Here is a 15,651-nt window from a genome sequence, read left to right on the forward strand (position 1 = left end):
AAACTGAAATTAAATTCTTTCTAAAACTTGGCACATACAAAACGTTCTTTAAAACTAAAACTGAATCAGAAAAAGATAAATGCACATCTCCCACTGCAACCGCTGCCACTCTGGTTGCATCTCCCAAGCTTATGATAATCTCGCCCTCACTCAGCTGCCTTGGTGGCAGGAACCCCTGCATTGTACAACAAACATGATCAGTGGCTCTTGTATCTACTACCCAAATGCTGGTAGAACTAGCCGCGAAACATGTTTCAACAAGCAAAGTAGAAGACGTACCATCTTTGCCCTTCAGAAGGGGACAATCAGCTTTCCAATGTCCTGTCTTGCTACATTTAAAGCACTTCCCCTTTGGCTTCTTCACGCCACCAGAAGGCGCGACCGACTTGCTCCCACTATTTGCAGCACCCTTTTTCTTGGCAGGCTTTTTCTTCTTCCCGCCTTTCGACGAAGAAGGTCCAGACTGCGCAGAAAACAGCGCCTGTGGAGTCCTACCCATGAGTCCCTCCGCTGCAACCAAATCCACAAGAAGCTCGGCTAAAGTATAGTCCTTCTTGGTCAGGATTGTGTTGAGACGGAAATTCTCGTAGGACTTAGGGAGTGAGTGCAAGATCATATCGATCTTGGTGTCAGCATCGATTTGACCCCCGAGCAGCTCTATCTCATTCAGATTTTCCATCATCTTGAGAACATGCTCACGCACAGAAGTTCCCTCTGGCATGAAGGAAGTCATAATCTTCCTCATTGCCTCAAATCGAGCAGCCCTATCTGACTCACCAAAGAGCTCCTTGAGGCTCAACATCATGTCAGTAGCAGTAGGCAACTTTTCAACCTGCAATTGCAACATATTGGTTATTGACGCCAATATGTAGCAACGGCTCATTTGATCAGCCCTATGCCACTTCCGATGAGCCTCCCTTTCCTCTTCAGTGGATTCCTCAGTTAAGTCTGCTGGAGCAGGGGTGCTTAGGACGAATTTATAGTCATCCGCAGCAAGGACAATGTCCAGATTTCGTTTCCAGTCCAAATAATTCGGACCAACGAGTTTGTTTTGATTGAGAACAGTCATAAGTGGATTGAACGACATTTTGATAACTGAAATAAACAAACAGAAACATGCAAACACGTAAGCAGTAATTCACATTAACACATAAGCATAAAATCATGGGAAAACCTCAAAAACCACGAGATTATACATATCACGACAGCTCAGTAAATCGCACATGCAAGCCATGTTATGACGGACGTTTACACATGCATTCACCAAACAGGCAGCTAGCCTATAATTTCATTATCTCATCAACTTATCCTTATGACGAATGAAATTAATTGCCGATACTTTAGAACTGGCCATGTGAATTAAAACAGGGACCCCGTTGGGGGGTTATATCTAAAATCCACATCTAAGTAATGACCATAATTTAACGCCAAGGACAACTATTTACAGTTAATATGCAACCGAAGGGCAGTCATATTTAATGCAAATAATCTCCTACAGTTATCACGAATTAATTTATCTAGTAAACTTATGAGTGACATATCCGTTAGGGAGGAGACCCCATGGATCCCACGTATGCCACACACTTTACTTAAAATTAAATCACTTTAATTGAAGTCTTATCTAGTAAACTTGTGCATGTTAATATCCGTTAGGGAGGAGACCCCATGGATCCCGCGTATAACAAACACTTTACTTAAAGATCAATTATGGAGGCCCATGAATTAATAATAATTCAACTTAAATACTTAGTCATTTAAACTTTAAGGTTTTGACAGCATGCATAGAATAATTAAATTCCTAGCATGCTCCTAACATGCTTGTAAATTTAAATCATGCCTGTCACATAATCATGCATATCACATAATACTTTGGCAAGCATTAATTTAAATACATCCACAAAGCAATAAAAGGCAGAAAATTAAAAGCACACCCACGCAGCCCTTAAAACCCTAACCAATAGCCTAAGACAACCATTACAGGATTAAAAGGGGCGCGGACAGATGCTAGACATCGGCCTCTCACGCGATGGAAAAACTGGAACCGGGCCGCCTCAGGAAGAAGTCGCGAAAACTTCCTGAAGACGATCGAATTTGGCTGTGGCATTCGCCGTTACGGCATAGCTGTAATTCGTGTAGATCTCGTCCTCCCGTTTCCGAAAAGGTATCATGGGCTGAAAACGGACAACCGAGGCAAAAGTTATGGCCAAAACAGTTTCAGCCGACGGAAACCCTAGATTTTCGGCCCAAAAGCCGAAAACCTAATTTCCATCACCAAAAATTGTTTCTTGGCCGTCACTACAAGCCTCATGTCCGCCCTTACCTCCAGCGCCACCTCTGCTTCGCTGCCCCACTGCGTTCGTGGCTGTTCTGCTTATGCGAACTGCTTCCAAATCGCCTCCCTTTTTCATGTCTTTTTCAGAATTACGCAGTATAACTCAAAACAACATGAAAAGCCCTACATACATGGATCTATATACAAAACCGCCTATCTACCCACACTTATTATCTGGTGGGAAAAACGATTACAACAAAACCAAAAGGGCTGCGAAGGGAAACAACATACACGCACAAAAAAAATATTCATTCCATACATTACATGCGAAAACGTTAAAGACAATACCAACTACACGTTTTCTGGCAGAGCCAACAATCCACGAAACCTTGCTCTGATACCAATTGTAGGAACACGCCGGTGAGGGCTGTTCATTCCCACGAATCATTGTTGGATGCCAACGCGTACATACATGGTATTAAACGATCCTAAGCATGCTCCTATAAGAATGAACTAGAGATGTACCCTTTTTGGAACCACCAACAGCAATCACGAACAGGTTGATTCCGCTAGAGACCTTCCAGACTGTTCCCGAACCCCGCTCGAACACCGGATGGGCGGCGATCTATCAAACGGAGGGAGACGAATTTTGCTCTTCGTGAAACCCTAGAGCTGACGGCTTGCACCTGTGGTTTTCGCCTCTTTTAAAAAAAACGTCACTGGGGTTTGACAAAGACCGCATATTAATAAGTCTCCCAACAGGTAATTGGGCCAGACCGGGGATCTTTAGAAGGTGTTGGGCTCGGGCTCCCTTATAGATCCAAATCTCTATATTCAGCCCTGAATATAATTCGAATCATAAAATATTAATTCATTCCATTAAAGAATTAATATTGCACTCCCAGCCCAACCCAAATTGAATCTGGGCTTCTATTAAACTTAATTAATTCCCCATGTTTAAGATGTTCCACATCCATTAATTAATTAAATCTTCTGACAATTTAATTAATTAATATCTTTTAATTCCTTAAGTAATACCACTCAAAACTTATTATTGTACGGATTAAATCCACCTGCAGGGTTTATACAATAATCCTTATTGAGTTCCTTAAGGGGATGTCATCAACCTGGATGTCCAGGACATGGTGCCTTAATGATAATAAATTAATTACTATGCGAATAATGTAGTTGCCCAAAATACGAAGCATATTGAATCACTAAGGATTCTCACTTATGGTAAATTAAAGCAACGAACATTTATTCCATATATTTAATTTATTTCATCTAAGGTTAAGAATTAACAGAGTTACCGAGATCTTGGTTCTTCAATGTCAGAATAGAAGAACATATCTCAACTGTGATCCTTTCAATGTGACGCAGCACATTAGTGTAAACTAATAGTCAAGACAAACTAATTCCAAGTTTACACTACAACTTAAACCGATGGTTTTGTCCATAACCATCTCAGTTGTGAAACCCATTTATATTTAATAAAGAACTGACAACAAGATCTTCTGTGTGATCTCCACACACCATGTTGTCTACAATATTAAATAAGTGGACATGCTAATATATATAAAACATAAATAAAAGCAACACAATGTGAAATAACAATTTATTTATTCCAGTTAATAAGGAAATTGAATAATACAAAAGCGTACTAAAAGTTTGCTTTACAGTATAATCCAACAGTGCCTACTTGTACCTCCACATTAGCGATTCCCGCCGGTTTATACGAATTCCCCATAAAATCCGTAGCTCGCACCGAAGTTGGTATTAAATCATCCCTTGTCTTTCCTAACTTTCTGAACGTCCGAAATGGCATTACATTGGCGAATGCGCCGCCGTCTATCAATACTCTGCCCACTGGTCGTCCTTCCATTAAAGCTTGAATGTACAGGGGTTTTACGTGTTTATTCTGCCCGGACCCGATTCGATCAAAAGTGACTGTTGTCACTATATCGTTCCATTCTGCCGTTGGTACTTCATCTACGGTCACTCCCTCATAACTCTACTCCCCTTCTGGAGCTTTGAATTCAGAAGGCAATACCCCCACGACTGATAGATGACCATCTCCGGAACCACACTCTTTTGGTTGTACAGTTTTCGGCACCCATCGAAGCTGCCAGTTTGGAGTCGGTCTGGCGTTTGGAGTAGAGAAAATTATGCGAGGTTGTAACTCATGATTTTTCTGAGGTCTCTCATTCTGCTCACAGGTTTCTGAGACTTTTCCGTCCTGATTTGCTACTTGCTGAATTTCCGATTCAATTTTCTTGCCTTTAAACCCTGCACTTTTCTAATTTGGCTGAACACCTTCAGCTTCCAACCTAACCTGTAGTCATTTCCTTTGTGCCCTTCTTTTCTGGGAACGTGTCAGGTCACCTGTAACACCCCGGCCGGCTCAAACCGGAGCGTCACCGCCACGCCACACCGGAATGCTCGTTCATCAACCAACGAGTCCTACGTTGTGGCGCTAAGGCTTAAATAATAAATACCAACAACTAATAGAAACTTAGAATTAAAGCGCACCGGCTTATCAATTAAGTAAATAAAGTTTGAATAAAAAACATAAATTGGAAATAGTTCAAAATGCATTAGTCTTTAAACACGATAGGTGAATTTCAAAATATTTTAGAAGGTAAGGTAGTTCTCATTTCCCCCGATGGATCATATGACGTGAATGCATCACTTAGGCATAACGGAAACATGATCACCTACAAAAAGAATTGTAAAAAGAGAGTCAACACAACGGTTGAGTAAGTGCAATTAATCAAAGATAAATCAATACGATATAATGCCACAAAATCATTTGAAGAAGATAGTCGAATAAAATGACACGTATCACATAAGGGGAACTCACACACACGAGTCTTTTAGCGTCTCCCTTATACCTTCTTTTCATTTTTGAATAATAGCGATGAGCACATCATGAAGAAAACTCCACTAGGCCTTAATCAGGGCCGGCTCAACCCGGTTTTCTAACCTTATTACTTCGTATGACACGTCACATAATTTCACATAACAACATAGGGTCATAACCCTCAAAGGAAACTCCACAATGTGTACATAAGTGTTCGAAATCCAAAGTACACGTAAATCAATTTATTATTAGTTTGCGAGGGGCGCCATACGGCCCACAACCCTCTAGTCTCCAATATAACATACCAAGAGGGGATTGTACGCAATCCATCCCTCCATCACGGATGACGATCTAAAGACCTTTCCATCGTGAATGACGGGCACCTCGGAATCACCCTAAAAGGGAACCCGCCATCTCGATCCCTCGACCTAGCGCATTCGGGATCTAGTTCAAGGTTAGCTAGTTATCCTAAAATACCGGCATACCCTCACGTGTTTGCAAGGCACAGAGGTGGAAGGCTATGCCTTATCATCCAAACAATCGACGAGTTGATCGGACTCGAAGGGTAGTTTCAATTACCAATTTGACCAAATACTCAACATGCTCTTAGGCAAATTTCACAAAGAGTGTATTAAACTCAAAATATTCCAATTGTCAACATTTAACCATGCAAAGTAGGATATATTAGACCCAACACTTTATTTCGCCAAATAAACATCCGAAAAAAATTTCAATCACAATAGGCATGGTCTAATTCCAAAAATCATAATATTTAAATATAATCGTAAATCTTTTTCCAAAAACCATAACTAGGTTAGGGAAAAACTAGGGTTTCGAACCCATCCTATAAATTCCACAATTTTCAATTTAGAATCCAATAATAATCTTCACATAAACATTATAATCAACTTTCTAGAAGAAATTGGCAAAACCTAACACTTTTAGGGCAAACTCATTTGACAAGAATATTGAAAAACATACCAATAGAAGGGTTTAGGGATTAGAACATATTAATTTATCTAAGATTAATCTCACTTACCTCAAGATAAGAGACCAAAAGGAAGAATCTTGGAGAAGAAGAACTCCAAGGTAGAACAGGGGGCTGGCGGCGGCGCTGGCGGACGTGCTGGCTGCTGCTGCTGTCCCTTTTTTTATTTTATTTTATTCTTTTATTTAACATAACATACTTAGTCCTTTATTAATTATTTTATTCTACTTTGGCCCAAATTCAATTTTTACTTTTAATTTAAACCCAACTCTTTAATTTATTACACTAAAAGACCCAAAATAAATTATGCCCAAAATGAAATTTGTCCGACTCCGGCAAACTTCCGGCGATTATTTTATGGGGTATTACATCCATCCCCCCTTAGGACATTTCGTCCTCAAAATCGATCTGCACGCCCGGAGCTACCTCAAAACAACTCTGGATATTTTCCTCGCATTTCTTGCTCGGTTTCCCATGTCGCTTCTTCAACCCCATGCTGCGACCGCACTACCTTCACCATCCTTATCTCACGGTTCCGTGTCGATCTAACTTTGAAAGCCACAATCTGAATAGGTTGCTCTGAGTACACCAAATCCTCCTGAAGATCCAAGACTTCCGGCTGAAGTATATGAGATGGGTCAGCCACGTATCTCTTCAATTGAGAGACATGAAAAACATCGTGAACCCTTCTCAATGTCTCCGGCAAGGCCAACCTGTAGGCCACCTCTCCAATCCTTTCGATGATCTCGTACGGCCCTACATACCTTGGGCTCAACTTTCCCTTAATACCAAATCTCCTCACACCCTTCGTCGGTGAGACCTTAAGTAATACATGATCACCCACCTTAAAATGCCCATCCCTCCGAGCAAGGTCGGCATAACTCTTCTGGCGATCTTGGGCGGCTTTCATCTTAGCCTTGATGTTACGAATCTGATTCATCATCTCCTCAATCATTTCGGGCCCCAATACGCTTAGGTCACTCCAACACAACGGCGTTCTACACTTTCTCCAATACAAAGCCTCAAAGGGTGCCATCCCAATGGTCGCTTGATGGCTATTATTGTAGGAGAACTCCACTAGAGCAAACTGATCCTCCCATCGGCCTTGAGAATCCAATGCACAAGCTCGCAACATATCTTCCAAAATCTGAATGGTGCGTTCAGTCTGCCCATCGGTCATCGGATGAAAGGCCGTACTCATGCTTAACCGAGTACCAAACTCTTTATGAAGCTTTTGCCAAAAATGCGACTGAAAACGGGGGTCGCGGTCCGAGACAATCACCTCCGGAACTCCATACCTCTTCACCACGTTTTGAATATACAGCCTTGCCAACTTCTGCATGCTCCAAGTCATGCTTATCGGGATAAAAACTGCTGCCAACTTCTGCATGCTCCAAGTCATGCTCCCGAACTTCCTGGGCATTCAGAATTGTCACTTTCAGATTAGGGCTCCTTTCTACGACCCTAGGCTCCTTATTTCCAACATTTCCATTAGGCGTCTTTCTTACAGACAGCCTATTGAACACTGAACCCCGTTGTGGAATCCTGGGCCCGAGTCGTTCGTAAACCGATTGCCGAACCGGTTGCTTTCCTTTGTTCTGTTCCTTGAGACCTCTTGTAGACATGGTATTGATGGATGGTGCAGGAAACGGATTCGCATCCACCTGCATACTCTTTTCTGCTAGCTTCAGTCTACCCTCGTCTAAAGCCTTCTGAATTGTGTTTCGTAGGTACGTACAATTGGCGGTAGCATGTGTATAACTCCCATGCCACTTGCAATACACTTTCCTTTTCAATTCCTCTGGTGACAGCACTCGCTGCCCGTCTCGGAGTTTGATTTGTTTGTCCTTCACCAGATGATCAAAAATCTGTTCTACTTTAGATACATCAAAGGTATATTGCATGCCTCCGACCTCTTTACCTCTTGTAGGTTTTAATGCCGAACAAGAGTAAGTTTTTCCTTTCAACAGTTCAGCCGCTAGCACATCTTGTTCCTCACCACAATCTTCGTCGGCTGAACTTTCCTCATAAACACAGTAAGTTATTCGTGCTTTTCCATCTTTTTTCCACCTACCTATAGCAGCATCCCGTCTTTCTCGAATGAGCTTTTCTGCCCTCATTGCGAGTGCACTTAAATACAAAAAATCCTGGAAATCCTGAACTCCCAACCGGTCTCGAAGATCTGATCGCATATTATCCACTGCCATCGCGGTTGCCTGCTGTTCAGGTGTCTGCACTATGCACCGAGTCTTAGCTTGTCGAAATCTCTCCAAAAATTTTGCCACAGGCTCATCATATCCCTGTTTTACAGCTACCAAATGGGATATTGTAGTTTCCACCGGTGGTGCATAAAAACGGTCGTGAAACAGCCTCTCTAGATCCGACCAAGACTGCACAGTACCTGGAGCTAACGATGTATACCACGAAAATGCCGTACCCGTCAGAGACAAAGAAAACAATTGTAAACGATACCAATCATTTCCTCCCAAATTTCCGTACTGAGCTGTAAACTTTCCGATATGCTCTATTGTTGATCTCCCATCTTCGCCTGAGAACAGTGAAAAATCCGGTGCTTTATTCCAAACGGGCAACGGCATCATCTCACTTACCCAAGCTGGGTAGGGTCTTTGATACACCGGTCGCTCTTCGAATTTCATTCGCAGGAAAGCTCTTCGGATACTTTTCACTAGAATATCCATATCTATTAATGGTCGGGCTTCTTGCTGATTAGGAATCAGCGGCTGTCCTCCTGGTCCCCAAGCTTGACCAGCCATTCCTCCTTGAGGGACAGCAGCATAAGGAGCCTACTGCGCCCACGGCGGTGGAGGTGCGTTCCAAGCAGGCTGTCCTGCGACCTGCCCTGGCAACCCTGTTCCTGAAGGGACTCTGTAGATGCCGCTTCCTGCGACATCTTGTCCGCCCACCATTTGAGGGCCACAGACTCCGCTGGGTTGCCCTCCTTGCGGGCGTTGGAGAATCGTCACATTACCGAATTGCAATCCTGCTCCACCCGTTGGTCCCCTAGGCGATCCAGTGTTTCCCCGAACCAAGTTAGAACCGACATTTCCTGTGAGAGGTGGAATCCCTCCAGCAGATGGAGTTACCCCTCTCGGTCCTCCATATGTGTTTCTTGAAATTCCAGAATTTTGGATTCCACTAGCCGCTGCTCGGCGTTCTTCTTCGCGAATCTGAAATGCTTCATTCCTTACAGTTGGCCGGATCACATCAGCCAATTTCCTGGAAGTTTCATATGCGATGTCTCCGATTCCGGCCTGAATACACTGATTCACTTCTCTGCGCACCATGGTCACCATCGTCTCGGTCGACGACGATTCCTCATCTCTCCTCAGCCCTGGGATGCGGCTTCCACTGGGATGAACCGGCGTTCCAGTTCCAATAAATCCTGCACCCTGATTCTGATTGTCCATGGCGATCACTTTACCACTGCGAAGTTGCATACACGAATACGAACCCGACTTGGTCCCATTGGGCGTGCCAATTGTTCGATCCAGCGATTCGGAATTCCAAAATAGCTCGTCGATTTCGTCGGCGTAGGTTCCGGAAGTACTCCAGAGAGCCAATCCGTCGTCGGGCAATGCGCATTTCACGCGATTACTAAACTAAACTATGACTAACTTCGGAAAGCGTGTAAATAAATTGCAGAAAGTATATAATCGGAATTAAATTGCATAAACGAAAATAAAAACAAGGAAGAAAAATATGAGAAGATGCGATTTGTTCTGTTGTGTGTGTGTGTTGTGTTTCTTTTTCCTACTTGTAATGCTAAACTAGAATAACCACTTCTCCCACTAACAGGGGTGGTTACAAATTATTCCCACTTCTTTCTATCTCTCTTAACCACCAAGTAACCTCCTTCCATCAGTTCCCAGCGGCTTCCATTGCCTCTGGTCCGAGTTCCATTCGTCTTGAGCGTCTTCCATCGTTCCTGGACCAAATTCCATTCTCTCTGAATTTCTTCCATTGCCTCCAGATCAGACCTGCAGACTACCCTAATTCGTTTCCATCATACTCCTAGCCGGTCTATGGGAATATGTTCCCGACAGCCTTGAGTTACATGGAATCCTCATTCTTATTCCTTCCATTTTGACCCCTAGGACCTTCCATATAGGACCTATAGGTACCATGGTCTTCCATTGACATTATGAGGTTGCCGATTCAGGGTTGATGGAGCTTCTCGTCCGAAGGTCTATGGAAGTCACATCTTCTTGCTCTATGGAAGCTCCACAGCCTGATAGAAGTCACTATCTTCGACATTCAAGTCATTTTGGACTTGTGGTCCAACAATACTTAGGAATGTAATCTAGGTACAAACACCGCATGCGAGGTATTGATAATGATATTTCAGGTATTATTTGTATATTATCAGGTAACTTTAAATGTAGTTAATTTTAGTCATTTCCACAGAGATGGGCCAATTCGCATACTCGGTGAGAGCACTCTCTCTTTTAGCCTTGGTGGACTAAATGTTGTTGTGTGTGCTACGGTGTGGATTACATATAATATGTTTAAAAAAATAACCAATTTGTGAGAGTAGTGTACATAAGTAACAACCAACAAAGTTATCCACGTCATTTATGACTTGTTTAGTCATCTATAGTAAACATGTGATTTTTTTCTTTACTTACAGTTCAGAGAGTCGTGGGAACACAATAATGATAAATTTATAACTGATGACTAAGAGAAATTAAATATTTTGAACTAAACACGGCCCATTTTCCAACCATAGATAACCCGGGCATGCATACGCATTAGTGGAGCATATGACTTCATCTTGCAGATACGTAAAAATTACACGTGGATATATCTTTAGTGCATATATGTAACAATATCATCAGGGTACAAACACCGAAAATCAATGTATAATTGGTGGTTACTTAAGTATTATATGTATAGGTGCAGGTATCTTTGAATGTGATTCGTATCAGTCAATCTCCCTACAAAGGAGACCATTAAGGCACTTCGTGAAAGCACAACCTCTATCAGTAGGGGTATATACAAGAGTGTTAATCCAGTATATACATGAGTGTTTAGATGTGTGTTCGAATAATTTCGTATTTTATATCTTTACTTTATAGGTGTTTTATTATAATTAAAATTATTGAATAAGAAAAAAAATGACCGTATTTATTTTTATTGGTTTTTTAAAAAATTAAATTAACTATTTTTTAATAAAATTATATTTATATTTATTTATTTTCACATTTTAAAGTTAAAAAATAAAACTATTTGTAAATATGAAAAAACAATATATACAAAATTGTGTAAATATCTACCTGTATATTTAATATAAATCTTTTGGTAGAAAAACAATATTATAATATAACAATAAAGATTAGTGTGCGTACCTAAACCATTATTTTTTAAAATTTATTTAATTTTATTTTCTATAGAATAAGAGTTTGTTTGCTTTGTGAAAAATTTTCAACATATTTTACTACAAAAATTAATATATTATACACTCTTATTATATTAATATTATCTACAAAATTTTTTATACTTTATATAAAAAAATGTCTTCAAACCAAAACAGAAAATAAACAAATCCTAAGATTCATAGATAGTAAGTATTTAAAATATATAGAATTGTTGATGCAGATTTTCAACAATAAAAAAGTAAAATCCGAAAAAGAAATTATTTTCGAATTTGATCAAAAAGATGCCTGAAATTGAAAATCCCTAGACACCGTATGATACATAAGGAAATTGAAAAGAACACTAAGGACTGGAAAAGTAAAAGGATGATCCCCAAAAGAAAATTCACTGAATTTGATGTCGATTGAAGATGCCTCTTTTCAGGTCGTGAAAAGGCCTATTTAAAAACCCATGTCAACCACCCCAATGTCGTTATCCGGTCGTGCCTCCACATCAGCTCATTGGTTGTAACTTCTTCCAACCGCTCCAAAACTGCTATTCAACCGCCCTATTTAATCAACCGACCTGAACATCCACCGCCTCATCTTCCTTCACCCGACTTCCACTTATCCGACCTCCGTATCGACTAGCCTAAACACCACCGCCTTATCTTCATTCACCCGATTTCCCTTTGTCCGACCTCCACACCAACCGACCTAAACGCCTACTGTCTCATTTTCCTTTGCCCGACCTCCGTATCAACCGACCACCTAGTCGAAGGTCCTCTCAAAGAAGCCCATTTAGTAGTAATGCCTTGATCGTTGGGCCTTAATACAATTGACAGACCTATCGAATCATATACCAATCCATGGCCCAATTTACAAGCTCATTCTCGAAAACCCTACACATTGGTTTTTCTCGCTCAACAACTTGCCTCCTCCTCTCGCTAAAGAGTAACACATTTTTTTGGGCATGGTATAATTCAACTCCCATTCTTGTGCCAGCAAACTACTTACCATATCGAAACTGTTTGCCACATACAGTCTAAGGGGTCAGTCTTCTCTTGGGGGAACCAACACGGATGGTTTTATTAATACCTGCTTAATTTCTTCTAATGTCTCCTGCTGCTCCGGACCCCAAGAAAAATTAGTTGCTTTATTCTTCAGCAACCTTGTGATAGGTTTTAACTTTCCTGCGGCATTTGATATGTACCTCCTCAGGTAATTTACTTTACCCAACAAACTTTGCACTTCTTTAACCGACCGAGGGTGGTGCATTGTTGAAACAGCTTTAGTTTTGTTTGCATTAACCTCTATCCCCCTTTCATGCACTAAAATACCCAGGAAATTTCCTACCGAAACTCCAAAGGTGCATTTCGTTGGGTTTATCTTAAGGTTGTATTGCTTCATCCATAGGAAAGCATTTCTCAGGTCAATTAGATGTGTATCAAAGTCAGCAGACTTAATGATCACATCATCAATGTATACCTCCATTGACTGCCCAATCAAATCGTGAAAGATAGTATTCATTGCCCGTTGGTAGGTTGCTCCAGCATTCTTTAACCTGAACGGCATAACCGTCCATTCATAGATCCCTAAAGCCCTTGGACACCTGAATGCGGTTTTCGGTATATCTTCTTCTGCCAGCGAGATCTTATTATACTCTGCATACCCGTCCATCAAGCTCAAAATTCGGTGTCCCACCGCTGAGTCAATTAACATATCAGTTATGGTCATTACATACTCATCTTTAGGGGAAGCCAGATTGAGATCTCTGAAGTCAATGCAGATCCAAATCTTTCAATTCTTCTTGGTTACCGGGACAATATTGGCTAACCATTCTGTATACCGGCAGGGTCGAATAAACCCTACTTTCAACAATTTCTCAATTTCTTCTTTGATTTTCGGAAGTAGCTCTAGACTAATCCTTCTTGGTGGTTGCTTATACGGCTTGAACTCCTTTTTAATGAGCAACCTATGTTCTATTAAATCGCGTGCCCATTCGGACATTTTGGAATAATCCCGTGCCAAACACTCATATGGTCCCGAATTACCATCACCATTTGCTCATGTTGGTTTTTAGATACCAAACCACTAACCCTGACCATCTTGGGTATCTGTTCAGTTCCTACATTGTATTCAATGAGCGGATCCTGAGTTGACAAGAAAGGTTCTGTTTTCTCCAGAAGGTCAGGCCAGCGAAAGTCTTCTCCTTCATTAACATTATTGCTGGAACTTTCCTTGCCATGTGGTCTAACCATTAATTGGTTTAAATAAAACTGCCTAATCAACGAGTCATATTCGCCTATCTCTTCCATAATTAAACTTTAATAAATTTAATGTTTTTGGCTAACAACAGAGCCATAATAGAGAAAAATGTTTCTAATGAAAAACATACTCCTGCGCAGTGAGCTTACAGCTCTTCTAGGGATACTCATCTACCACAGCTGTCTGTGAGATCGGAGGTACATACTCAGAATAAAGTACGGATTCTTCCACCATCTCTGTGGAGCCGAACGGATTAGTGCTGGCATCCATTTTGAACACTTGATTCCCTTTCCAGAACATGATCTGTTGATGGAGAGAAGAGGGCACGTACTTGAAAGCGTGAATCCAAGCTCGCCCCAACAGGACCGAGTAAGTGGTGTTAGCATCCACCACAAAGAACAAAGTTGAAATCACCTTCAGTCCCACCTCAATAGGGGCCACCATCATCCCCTCTGGTTTCGTTGGCTGCCCTGTGAAGCTTGTCATCTCGATATCAACTGGAGACAGATCACCAACTCCTTTCCCCAATTTCTTCAAGGTTTTGAGAGGCATAACGTTGAAGATAGCTCCATTGTCAATAAAAACCTTGTTAATCGGCTTACTACAGATGTGAGCGTTAACATATAATGGTTTCAAGTGCGGGATTGCTCTTTCTGGTATGGGTGGAAAAACCATAGGTGGGGGACTGTTGTGCGTATGTCCGGGACTGCCAGCCATTGCCGCCCATCTGGTTCCTCGTCCTTCAGACTTGCCCAGATAGGTTCATCTTCTTCTTCGAACCACCGCATACCAGTCATCCTGACTTCGAACATAGTCTTGTCGGCCTTTACTATCTTACTACGTAAGGTTCTCGTCTCCTCTAGAGCAATGATCCAAAGATTATCTCAGGGGCCTCCTTTTCGGAGACTTCTATCTCGGGATCAATGTTGATCCATCTGCAGAACTGACAACGGAAACACCTGGCCTTCTTGACAGGCCTTTCGATTTCCTAATGATCCTGTGGTTGATCTCTTGTTTTTCTTTTCTTTTGGGCGGCGCATCCATTTTCTTCTTTCCTTTGTCTGCTCGTCTCCCATGCCGAGCAGCATACCTGCATTTGGCATTACGAATTTGCATACGATTCATACTTGGAAACCGCAGATCTATATCTATGGGTAAAGGCTTCCTATTCCAACTCCATTTGTCATGGACCGGTTGTGGCTTGCGTGTTGGTCGATCTCGAACCACCACTTTGTCTTTCAACTCCACTTCGAAAGAGCCATCCTTGTTGTCCCATTTCTCTGCCACCCTGGTTTCACAGGTCTTGAACTTGTCATTATGCTCATCCTCTCGCTCTTTTGGCTTACGGTCCTTCCGTTTAGTGTCTCTTTCATCGTCCCTTTGTATGTTATGTGAAGAGTGCAGAGAGATTACCGCAGTAGTTACTTTCGGGAAGGGCTGCTGCTCTACCCCCATCGTCACTTATTTAAACCGTCCAGCTTTGATGGCTCTCTAAATTTTCTTCTGGAAGTGTGTACACTGGTTAGTGTCATGCGTAAAGGAGTTATGCCACTTGCAGTATGGCCTTCCCTTTATTTCCTCCTTTTTCACCAACCGTTGTCCCTTTGGGATGCGAATTTGTCCATCCGCTAGCAGGATATCAAAGATCTCATCTGCTTTGGATGCATCAAATGTCGGTTGCTCCCGCTCTTCTGCCCCTGGGAGAGGTTTCAGTTTGGAACATACATAAGGCATGCCATTTACAATCTCAGCCGCCATTTCTTCAGCACCTTTCCCTTGTTCATCTTCTGGTGCATACATCTTTGTATCGACGTTGGCCATCTGCTGGACCTTGTTCCGCCAGAAGTTGTGGTCCTTCTCTCTAAAAAGGGATTCTAGTCTCCCTGCTTTA

General features: G+C 41.8%; 2 protein-coding genes across 2 annotated transcripts; both read right to left on the reverse strand.

Annotated features, from left to right (window-relative positions):
• Positions 1-291: 291 nt before the first annotated feature.
• LOC127256688 (uncharacterized) lies at positions 292-2,968 on the reverse strand. The gene is made up of 3 exons (XM_051282824.1): positions 2,798-2,968; positions 365-1,095; positions 292-321 (listed from the first exon to the last, which is right to left on the reverse strand). Exons 2-3 carry the CDS (start codon positions 1,085-1,087, stop codon positions 292-294), a joined length of 753 nt encoding a protein of 250 aa, XP_051138781.1. The 5' UTR covers positions 1,088-1,095; positions 2,798-2,968.
• A 10,948-nt stretch (positions 2,969-13,916) lies between these two features.
• Positions 13,917-14,477, reverse strand: LOC127256701 (uncharacterized). Its single transcript, XM_051282846.1, has one exon. It carries the CDS (start codon positions 14,475-14,477, stop codon positions 13,917-13,919), a length of 561 nt encoding a protein of 186 aa, XP_051138803.1.
• Positions 14,478-15,651: the final 1,174 nt, after the last annotated feature.

Source organism: Andrographis paniculata, unplaced genomic scaffold (genome assembly GCF_009805555.1).
Source record: "Andrographis paniculata isolate CXL003 unplaced genomic scaffold, ASM980555v1 Contig12END, whole genome shotgun sequence".
Lineage (NCBI taxonomy): Eukaryota > Viridiplantae > Streptophyta > Magnoliopsida > Lamiales > Acanthaceae > Andrographis > Andrographis paniculata.

Excerpts from the sequence above, each read along its gene's own strand:
- LOC127256701 (XM_051282846.1), bottom strand. The coding sequence starts at position 14,477 with ATGGCTGGCAGTCCCGGACATACGCACAACAGTCCCCCACCTATGGTT.
- LOC127256688 (XM_051282824.1), bottom strand. The coding sequence starts at position 1,087 with ATGTCGTTCAATCCACTTATGACTGTTCTCAATCAAAACAAACTCGTT. Across the intron at positions 322-364 it reads CGGTCGCGCCTTCTGGTGGC|GACATTGGAAAGCTGATTGT; the intron begins GTGAAGAAGCCA and ends GTAGCAAGACAG.